This window comes from Macaca nemestrina, chromosome 2 (assembly GCF_043159975.1).
Source record: "Macaca nemestrina isolate mMacNem1 chromosome 2, mMacNem.hap1, whole genome shotgun sequence".
Taxonomy (NCBI): Eukaryota; Metazoa; Chordata; class Mammalia; order Primates; family Cercopithecidae; genus Macaca; species Macaca nemestrina.
The window spans coordinates 5053548-5065620 of record NC_092126.1 but is presented as its reverse complement, the minus strand read 5'-3'; the positions used below and the strand labels follow the sequence as shown (position 1 = coordinate 5065620).

Below are 12073 nucleotides of genomic sequence, written 5' to 3'. Positions count from 1 at the left end.
ATCATATACTCTGGCTGCATCTTGGAATCATAGCAGGCAGCTTTGTGTGTTTGCTGATTCCTATTCACGGGAAATGTGTTTGTTTATATCACAGTGTATTATCTATTTTTCCTTTTAGTACCCATGTGGCCAAATTACGAACTGCCATATTAATAAGATGCAAACATATTTGAGAGGGTGGTTAGACTTAATGGTTTTCATAAAGTTGTTTTAATAGTTATTTTTCAACAGATGCACAGCTTACATTTGGCCACATCTCTGTGACAGTGTGATGACTGAACTTTTCAACAGATGGCATACAAATACTTGGGAAAACACCCTTCTAATATTAATTGTTATAAAAAAGACTTTTAGAGTGCCAGAAGAATGATAGCCTGTATTCCCAAGTCCTTAGTCTCTGCTATTATAATTATAATTTAGATGATTTGGAAGTTTCTATTTCTGGCACTTGGATTTGTTTTGTAAATGAGCATATATATCTGCATTAGAGTGAAATGATGAGGAACACGCTGTTGTCAATTAGAGATTCAACATAGATACAGCATTTAAATCCTCCTTTGTTTGTTGATAGATGTACATAATCTCCTCTTGCTGAGTCATTCTACTTCTATTCCATACATAGAAAATAGAACTTTTCATAAGAATCAGCTGTGAGATACTTATGTGTTCTTTCTAAAAAGTATTGACTTAAAAAAAAATGACCAAACTTAGAATTTGAAACATGTTCATCAATGTGATGAACTCCCCAGCTTTCCAAGTTGTCCTGCGTCTGCTGTTGACCACCTCGCATGGCTTCTGGAATCAGTAAGTGAGGAATCTGACAATAAGTAGGGCAGGAAGGAGAGTCGTGAAAATCTGTGGTGGCATTTATCATTGTTACAATGACAAAGGGCATTTACTGATGTTTAGTGGGTGCAAGCCAGAGTACCTATACATGCTACACTACACAGTATAGTTTTAAACCAGAAAGAAAAATTCCATGTCCTACATTAATTTGAACATCTGACTGGACATCCATCTGAGCCTGGAATCCAACTCTGCTTAAATGAAGTGACAGAGTAGGTTTTGTAATACATGGTATTTTTGCAGAGTTTTATAATACATGGTGTTTTTGCAGAGTTTTAGTACCCTCAGAATGTTGAATGTTAGCATCCACCCATACCTCTGCTTCTTGATTTTACTATACTGCTGTATAAAAGCTTGAAAGACTTCTGATCTGATTTTATTGCTCCTGAATTCTGACTTTTTCATGCTAAATAAGTGTAAGCATATAAATCCTTTTTTATATCCTTAAGTATAGTCATAGACTGAACATTTAGTAAACAGATATTATAAATTTACTTTCCGATTTCCCTTTTTTATCCTAAATAGACCATATTTTAATATTTAATCCTTGATATTTTTAAAATCTGTGTAAGTTATATTATGCATGGATTTCTAGATTTAAAGAGAAAATTACAGAATGCTTGTTATTGTAAAGGGGCTCTGAAATTGATTGGGATGAGAAGCATTACTATAGAAAATTAAGTAAAACAAGACAAATTATTTCTCTACTTGTCCCCTTGTGCACACATAATTCAGTGTTAGAATCATTCAAAGAAAAGGACAGGGTCGTGATTCTAAGTCTTTAGTATGGAATGCAGTCTCAATAAATTCGGTATCATTCTGCTTTTATGGATGTCTTAAACTGATTTTCTTTTGGCAAGTTGTATTAGCTAGTTCTTCTTTGTGTTTGTCATTGCAGATGGCGTTTAATGATTGCTTCAGTTTGAACTACCCTGGCAACCCCTGCCCAGGGGACTTGATCGAAGTGTTCCGTCCTGGCTATCAGCACTGGGCCCTGTACTTGGGTGATGGTTATGTTATCAACATAGCGCCTGTAGGTGAGGTTTATTTCCAGTGGCTCCTGGGAGCAGATTTTTAGTGTTCTTGTTACAGGAAGGAATCATGGGTGAAATAATAAACAAAACAAAATAGAAATAAAATAGAGAAAGCAGATAAATCTAACTAATCTAGGTTTAGAGAAGGATATTCTGAAACCAAAGCAGCATTGAAGAAATCACAAAGGCCATTCACATTAAATTTTAAAGCCACTGGATTTAAAAAATTACAATTAAAAAGTAAATAACCAGCTGGGAAAAATATTTGCCACAAACATGGCAAGGTTCATTGTCTTTACATATCACACAAATAGGTTATTTCAATTCATTCAACACCTATTTGTAGATCACCTAGTATGTTCTGAATGCTATTCTAAGCGCTGGGGGTATACAGACATCTCCCTGCATGGTGGAGTTTACATTTTAGTAAGCAGGGACAGACCATGAGCAAGTTACACAAATGTTAAAATTGTGATAAGTGATACAGAAGAAATAAGAAGGTAGGATGAGAAGTGCTGAGGGCAGAACGTGGTGGGTGGAGATGCTGTGATTTTAAATGAAGTGGTCAGGAAAATTTCTTAAGAAAGTGACATTTGAGGAAAAACATAAAAGAGGTAAAGAAACCGGTCAGATGCTATCTGTAGCAATAGTATCCGAGGTCAAGGGGACAGCAGACAGTAAAACCTCAACAAACAAATGGATAAAGAATTAGGAACAGTTTGTAAAAGAAGAGAAGCAAAAACTAATACACTTTTTGAAAAAATTTCAACTTTCTGGCCTAGGAATTGTAAAATAAACCAATAAAATATTTCATGCCTATCTCATTAGCAAAGGTTAAAAAGTGATAACAAGCAGTGTTGATAAGAATATAGTGAAATGAACATAAAGGTATTGTTGATGGTAATATAAACTGATAAGGACTAGGACCTTAGACGGGTTCGTATTCTCTGACCCTGTAATTGTACTTCTAGGAATCTATTCTGGGGAAGTATTTAGAGATGTAGACAAGCATTTCTATGTAATGATATTCACTTCTGTGTCATTTATAATGGTTAAAGTAGACAATGGCATATGTTCGATAGGGGAATGATTAAATAAATTAAGATTTAGCCACATAATATTAGTTATCTAATATTCTTTACTGAGGAATCTTCATTGCTTCATGGAGGGAAACTGCAGAAAGAGCAGAGGTGGTGCTGGCCTCAGAGATGCCTACGTCTAGGGATTTAACCACTATTTAGACTCTCCGTCACACATCTGCATTTTTTTTTCTATATGCTCTCTTCATTTTCCCAGACTATGTCTCTTTAAAAAACTAAACTGATGACCATAGGCAGCTTTAGGTTCTGACTTTTAGGTTCTTTTGACCCAACACGAAAGAGCTAACTGTAACTACCTGTTACAGTTAAAGAATCATGGAGACAGACTCCAGTCGCTCCGGTGTGAGGCCCATGTTCATTGCCAGACTATCACTGTGCCCAAGAGAATGGAATACTGTGATTGGCTCAGACAGAGTTGTTTCCAGGAATAAATAGGCAATGGTGGGATTTGGTGCTGGATAGATATAAATAACAGCATCTGTAACAGCCATTAAAAGTCTTATATCTGGACATGTTTTATTGCAGGGAAGATGGTCTTAATATGATATGTATTTGAAAAAGATTAACCACATGCTCAGTCATAAAGCAAGTCTCAATAAATTCAAAAGAACTGAAATCACACCAGGCACACTCTTGAACCACAGTGCAATAAAAACAGAAATGAATACAAAGAAGATTTCTCAAAACTACACAAAAACATGGAAATTAAACAGCTTGGTCCTCAATATCAATGTGTGATGCTTAATATCTAGTGTCAACATGATTGGATTGAAGGATGCAAAGTATTGTTCTGGGTGTGTCTGTGAGGGTGTTGCCAAAGGAGATGAACATTTGAGTCAGTGGACTGGGAGAGGCAGACCCACCCTCAATCTGGGTGGGCACCATCTAATCAGCTGCCAGTGAGGCTAGGATAAAAGCAGGCAGAGGACTGTGGAAGAATTACACTGGCTAAGTCTTCTAGCTTCCATCTTTCTCCTATGCTCGATGCTTCCTGCCCTTGAACATCTGACTCCAAGTTCTTCAGCTTTTGGACTCTTGGACCTACACCAGTGGTTTGCCAGGGGCTCTCGGGCCTTTGGCCACAGACTAAAGGCTTCACTATTGGCTTATCTACTTTTGAGGTTTTCGGACTTGGACCGGCTTTCTTGTTCCACCCCTTGCAGACAGCCTATTGTGGGACTTCACCTGTGGTCGTGTGAGTCAATACTCCTTAATAAACTTCCTTTCATATATACATCTGTCCTATTAGTCCTGCCCCTCTAGAGAACCCTGAAGAATACAGGTGGAAAATGAAATGAGGGCAGAAATCAAAAAGTTCTTTGAAATTAATCAATATAGAGACACAACTTACCAAAATCTTTGGGATGCACCTAAATCAGTGTTAAGAGGAAAGTTTATAGCACTAAACACAGTCATTAAGAAGTTAGAAGGAGCTCAGATTAACAACCTAATATTGCACATAGTGGAACTAGGAAAAAAAAAAAGAAGACCAACCCCAAGCTAGCAGGACAAAATAAATCTAAAATTGGAGAAAAACTGAAAGAAATAGAGATACAAAAATCCATACAAAATTAATGAAACAAAGAATTTGTTTTTTGAAAGGATAAACAAGATTGATAGACTGCTATCTAGATTAACAAAGGAAAAAAGATCCAAAGAAGTGCCATCAGAAATGACAAAGATGACATTATAACCAGCCCTTCAGAAATACAAAAGGTCCATAGAGACTATTATGAACATCTCTATATACATAAGTTAGAAAATTTAGAGGAAATGGACAAATTCTGAAACACACAACTTTTCAACATTGAGCCAGGAAAAAAGTTCCAAAATTGAATAAGTAACAATAACAAATAAAAAACTACCAACCAAAAAAAGCCCTGGAGCAGATGGATTCACAGCCAAATTCCAGGAGGTGTACAGAGAACTGGTACCAATCCTACTGAAACGACTCTGAAAACTCAAGGAGGAAGGACTCCTTCCTGACTCATTCTGTGAAACTAGCATCATCCTGATACCAAAATCAGGAGAGATACACAAAAAAAGAAAACTTCAGGCCAATATTCTTGATGAACGTAGATGCAAAAATCCTCATCAAAAGACTAGCAAACCAAATGTGGCAGCACATCAAAAAGTTAATTCATAATCAAGTAGGCTTTATTCCTGAGATAGAAGATTGGTTCAGCATACACAAATCAATAAATATGATTCACCACATAAACTGAGTGAAAACCAAAAACCATATGATCATCTCAATAGATACAGAAAAGCCTTTGATTAAATACAACATCCCTTCATGATAAAAACCCTGAACAGAATTGGCATTGAAGGAACATACCTCAAAATAATGAATCATTTATGAGACACCCACAGCAAACATCATACTGAATGGGTCATTCCCCTTTAGAACTGAAACAAAACAAGGGTGTTCACTCTGACTATTCCTGTTCAACATAGTATTGAAAGTGCTAGCCAGAGCAGTGAGGCAAAAGAAGGAAAGAAAAGGCATCCAAATAGGAAAAAAGTAAGTTAAATTACCTCTTTTTGTTGAATATTTGATTCTGTACCTAGAAAGCCCTGAAGACTCCACCAGAAGCCTCCTGGAACTGATAAACAACTTCAGTAAAGTTTCAGGTACAAAATCAGTGTACAAAAATTGGTAGCATTTTTATACACCAATAACATTCTAGCTGAGAGCCAAATTAAAAACATAATTCCATTTACAGTAGCCACAGATAAATAAAATACCTAGGAATACATCTAACCAAGGTGGTGAAAGATCTCTACAAGGAGAACTACAAAACACTGCTAAAAGAAATCAGAGATGAGACAAATAAATGGAAAAACATTCCATGCTCACGGATTGGAAGAAATAATTTTAAAATGCTCAAATTGCCCAAAGCAGTCTACGGATTCAATGCTATTTCTATCAAACTACCAATGCCGTTCTTCACAGAATTAGAAAAAATATTCTAAAATTTACATGGAACCAAAAAAGAGCCCAAATAGCAAAAACTAAAAAAAGCTGGAGGCACATTACCCAACTTCAAACTCTACTAGAAGGCTATAGTAACCAAAACATCATGGCACTGGTACAAAAACAGACACACAGACCAAGGGAACAGAATAGAGAACCCAGAAATAAAGCCAAGCACCCAAATCCATCTGATGATCTTTGACGAATTCAACAAAAATAAGCAATGGGGAAAGGTCTTCCTATTCAATAAATGGTGCTGGAATAACTGGCTAGCCATATGCAGAAGAAAAAAACTGGACCCCTACCTTTTACTATGTGCAAAAATTTACTCAAGATGGACTAAAAGTTTAAATGAAGAACTCCAACATGGCACATGTATACATATGTAACAAACCTGCACGTTGTGCACATGTACTCTAGAACTTAAAGTATAATAATAATTAAAAAAGAAACTCAAACTATAGAAGTCCCAGAAGAAAACCTAGGAAACACACTTCTTGACATCAGCTTTGGCAAATAATTTATGTCTAAGTCTCCAAAGTGAATTGCAACAAAAAGAAACATTGACAAGTGGGACCTAAGTAAACAAAAGAGCTTCTGCACAGCAAAAGAAATTGTCAACAGAATAAATGGTCTACAAAATGGGAGAAAATATTCATAAATTGTGCATCTGACAAAAGTCTATTATCCAGAGTTTACAAGGAATTTAATCAACATGTAAAAAAAATCTAATTTAAAAATGGCCAAAGACAGGAACAGACACTTCTGAAAAGAGGACATTTAGGCAACCAACAGACCTGCGAAACAATGCTCATCATCACTAATCATCACAGAAATGCAAATCAAAACCACAGTGAGATACCATCTCACGTCAGTCAGAATGGTGATTATTGAAAAGTCAAAAAATAACAGATGCTGGTGATGCTGCAGAGAAAAGGGAATGTATACACACTGTTGGTGGGAATGTAAATTAGTTCAGCCACTGTGGAAAGCAGATTGGAGATTTATCAAAGAGCTTAAAAGAGAACTACCATTTGATCCAGCAATCGTATTACTGGGTATATACCTAAAGGAAAATAAATTATTCTACCAAAAAGACACATGTACTTGTATGTTCATCACAGCATTATTCACATAGGAAGGACAGAATCAGTCTAGATGCCTATCAATAGTGAATTGGATAAAGAAAAGGTGATACACACACATATACACACACATACACACACACACACACACACACACACACACACAGAGACACCGTGGAATACTATACAGCCATGAAAAGGAAATAATGTCCTTTGGAGCAACATGGGTGGAGGAGCTGGAGGCCATTATCCTAATGAAATTGATGCAGGAACAAAAAGCCAAATACCTTATGTTCTCACTTACAAGCGAGAACTGAACATTGAGTACACATGGAGATAGAGATGGGAACAATAGGCACTGGGACTGTTAGAGGGAGGAGGGAGGAAGGTGTGGACTGAAAAACTATGTATTGGGTACTATGCTCACTACTTGGATGACTGGATCATCCATATGCCAAACCTCAGCATCACAAAATGTACTCATGTAACAAACCTGCACATGTAACCTCAGAATCCAAAATAAAAGTTGAAAAAATGTAATACGTCATATACCCAGTTTGCTAAAAAAAAAATATGTACAGACGGGAGTGCAGACACGTACATGCACCTATGCATATGTTAGTAAATGTCCTAATAGAAGTATATCAAAATAATACTAGCAGTTACTTCTGGGTGGTGGGATAATGGGTGATACCTGTGTACATTTATATGCTTTGTTTTTCTGTATTTTATAAATGTTTAAAAATGAGCACAAATTATTAATAAAAAGCGTATGCAGACTCGACATGGTGGCTCACGCCTGTAATCCAGCACTTTGGTAGGCCAAGGTGGGCAGATCAGTTGAGGTCAGGAGTTCAAGACCAGCCTGGCCAACATGGTGAAACCCTGTCTCTACAAAAAATACAAAAATTAGCCAGGTGTGGTGGCAGGTGCCTGCAGTTCTAGCTACTCAGGAGGCTGAAGCAGGAGTATCACTTGAGCCCAGGAGGTGGAGGTTGCAGTGAGCTGAGATTGTGCCACTGCACTCCAGCCTGGGCAACAAAGCAAGACTCCATATCAAAAAAACAACAACAAAAAAGTGTATGCAGATAACAGATAAATAACCTGGAGTATTTTCCTCAGGTTACCTTAAGTATTTATAGACCTAAGTTTTATTATCTTGGGAACTTCTGATACTTTTTAATGAAGTGGTTTTTTGCAACATTTTAAAGTATTTGCCTCTTATTTTAGAATATTATAAGTGAAAATGACAAACGAAATGATATTTATGATTCAGAGCTTCCAAAGTCTAGTGGTTAATACTAAGCAACCCTCTACATCTACATTATCTCTGCAGTTTTCATACCTGGAAAACAATATGACATATTCATGCTGTTTTCTTATTTTCATGCCTTAAATTCCATATTATTGTGGTTTGAGCATTCAGCTTTAGTCCTATAGATAGATAATTCTATTGTTAACTACTGTGATACATTTTCCTAGCCAGTTTACCTCTCCAAATTTTAATTTTCTAATTTTTGCATGTGGTTATTAAAAATATGTTTAGTAATTCTAACTGGGAGATATGTGCTCTGAGGACTTGTAATGTGTGAGAACTTTCAATGTGTAAGATGTTCACTGGAACACCTCACATTCTGTGAGAAGAAGGACAGACAGAAGGCTAGTGGAAAAAAAGTTTTGCTTTTAGTCATTACTAAAAGAGAAAGTTTCTAAACGCTAGTTATGAGGAGACTCTTTCTCTCATGGTTGACCTGAACATGGCCAAACATAGCAGTTGTGGGCAGTCTGACAAGGACCGGAGCCTGGCTTTAGACCTCTACCCTGAGGAATCATCTCTCCAACCTAAAGTACTGACATTGTCAGACCAAAGATACAGTAGCTCCTGGTGGACTAGCAAATGCTTATGAGCAGAGGCAGCCAAGGTGGAGTGTGGGGCATGGGGCATTGTCATAAGTGGGTAGGTCACTGCCTGGGGCCATGTCGGGTAGACAGTGCCTACCAAGTTAGCTTCAGGCTCAGGAGTTAGGGGGCCTTTTTTTTTTTTTTTTTTGGCCAAAGGAACTGGCAGGAAAAAAGCAGGACCCCAGCCTGACTTCAACCGTCCTCTCACAGGACTGAGGTACCATGCAGGTTTCGGAATAGGAAATTGGACCCCAAATTGATGCTTAGTTGAAAAACAAGTTTCAGACGCTTAGGGAGCTTAGACACTAGGCTGTGCCTACTAATAACAGTGCACTCTATAAGATTAATTTGGAAGGGTTCAGATGCTGAGCAAAAAACTGCTTTATAGAAAAAGTGGACAATAATCTTATCTGTATCTATGTTAGACACACATACCAACATCTCTAATAATACCAGTTTACAGAGAATTTATTTCCCAAGGGTAAGTAGAGTGTTCTCACCCAATTTGTTCTATGGGAACATCATACATTTTCAAAAAGTTTTTCTTATATTCTCACTCATACAATAGTAAGTGTTACTGCTAAGTTACAGAATAACTGCTTAAGGCTAATGAGATTAAGTGGCTTTGCTTTAATAATAAGTTAGGAACAGGGCTAGGTTTAGACATGCCAGCATTTCCAAAGTCTTTAGATGGCGTTAGAGTTCATTGGACTGGGTCACTATACCTTACTAACCAGAATTCTCCTTTATAGATGGCATTCCTGTGTCCTTTACAAGCGCCAAGTCTGTATTCAGCAGTAAGGCCCTGGTGAAAATGCAGCTCTTGAAGGATGTTGTGGGAAATGACACATACAGGATAAACAATAAATACGATGAAACATACCCCCCTCTCCCTGTGGAAGAAATTATAAAGCGATCAGAGTTTGTAATTGGACAGGAAGTGGCCTATAACTTACTTGTCAACAACTGTGAACATTTTGTGACATTGCTTCGCTATGGAGAAGGAGTTTCACAGCAGGTGAGTTTTCTTTAGGAGATATTCTTACATTGAAAAAAGAATAACTGTTGGCTATGATAAGGTTCCCAGGTCTCAAACCAAATGAAAAGAACCAGAAAGTATGAGAACACCGAAGAGCAGAGAATGGACTTGCAAGGTCCTGCAACAAGTTAATAATCAAACTGAGACTAAAACATGGATATTGTGAATTTTGAGCTAGAAGGGACTTGAAGTAGAATCAAGACCATAGCATTCTGTCCGTCTTACTGCCTTTAGTCTTTCTTTTTTTCCTGTTACTTCACCATACAGCAGTTTCAAATCAGTGACCTCAAATACTGAAAAGAATACGCTGGAAAGGATGTTGAGTTTTTTCAGTGGGAGTTTACCAATATCACAGATGGTTGTTCTTAAATTTTTTTTCATTGATGGACAGAGGCTAACTAATGACATGTCTTAGTGGGCTTGTGAATGTTGTCTCTTTCCTTGAAATTGCTAATTTCAATGAAATTTTGTGCCTTTAAGTAGATGTTTGATTCACTGAGCTCTGGGATGACTTTTGATAGACTAATTGACTTTATTTTTAAAGTACTTTACAATTTTGTCAGTTACTGCCATTGTTTAGTAGTGTGATGGATTTCTAGCTAACAGCATGTTTGTCTTTCCCTATGTGTTGTCCCACCAGTCCAGTAAACTAAAAATGAATATTAAGGTGATACAAGAGAATGGATATATAAAACTATTATCAAAAGAAAGTCCTCTTCATCCAAAATACATATAAAGTGTTCATTTAAAATATTAAAATATGAAAAATAATTTAATAGATTAAACTCCAGTGAGTTGTTACCTATGAAAACTTTTTAAAAGGTGACTAAAAATTTGAAAGATAATACCATAATATTTTAATAATTCAGATTTATCGAAGACTTCCAGTATTTTGAAATGGTGGATCAGTTATACATTTCTATCCTGAGTAAGAAATGAGGTTATAATTCTTCTCACAAAAGCTTGGGAAAATGGCATGTATAAGAAGGCTAGCAAAGCTTCCTGTTATCTAAACCCTGCACCTCTTGAGCCTAATTTTTCAAAATCCTACTTACCCTTCCCTATACCCAAGATTCAAATTGACTGTGGTTTTGATTTTCATTTTCCTGATGGCTAATGACGTTGAGCATCAATTTATGTGCTTATTGGCCATTTGTATATCACCTTTGGAGAAATGCCTATTAAGGTTATTTGCCCTTTTGTTTGTTTGTTTGTTGTTGTTGTTGTTTGTTTTGAGATGGAGGCTTGCTCTGTTTCCCAGGCTGGAGTGCAGTGGCGCGATCTCAGCTCACTGCAACCTCTGCCTCATGGGTTCAAGTTATTTTCCTGCCTCAGCCTCCCGTGTAGCTGGGATTACAAGCATCTGCCACCATGCCCAGCTAATTTTTTGGTATTTTTAGTAGAGACCATGTTGACCAGGCTGGTCTCATGTTGGCCAGGCTGTTCTCAAACTCCTGACCTCACGATCCGCCTGCCTTGGCCTCCCAAAGTGCTGGGATTACAGGTGTGAGCGACTGCACCCGGCCTTTTTGCCCATTTTTAAATTGGATTATTTGCCTTTTTATTGTTCAGTAGTAAGTTTTCTTTAGGTACTCTGGATACTGGACCCTTTTCAGATACATATCTAGAGTATGTATTTTCATCAGGGAAATGTAAATCAAAGCCATAATGAGATTTCGCTTCACAGCCAATAGGATTGCTATAATACAAAAGATGGTAAGTGTTGGCAAGGAAGTGAAGAAATTAGAACTCTCGTGCACTTCTGGTAGGCATGTAAAATGATATAACTCCTTTGGAAAACAGTGGCAATTCCTCTAAAATTAAATGTAGTATTACTATATGACTCAGCTATTCTAATCCTGGGTATATATCCAAGATAAATGAAACATATGTCCACACAGAAACCCGCACGTGAATGTTTATAGCAGCATCAGTTCTAATAGTCAAAATGTAGAAATAACTCAAATATCCATCTAATGGGCAATGGATAAACAAAATGGGGTATATCCATACAATGGATTATTTTTCAACAATAAAAAGAAATGAAGTACTGATACATGCTACAGTATGGACCTTGAAAACATATGCCA

At 37.0% G+C, this 12073-nt stretch overlaps 1 protein-coding gene across 1 annotated transcript in view; it reads left to right on the top strand.

The window, feature by feature from the left end:
* PLAAT1 (phospholipase A and acyltransferase 1) overlaps positions 1–12073 on the top strand; it is a 36412-nt gene that overhangs the window by 17599 nt on the left and 6740 nt on the right. Inside the window, 2 exon segments of the mRNA XM_011723098.3 lie at positions 1745–1883; positions 9697–9962. Coding sequence (XP_011721400.2) covers positions 1745–1883; positions 9697–9962 — 405 coding nt within the window.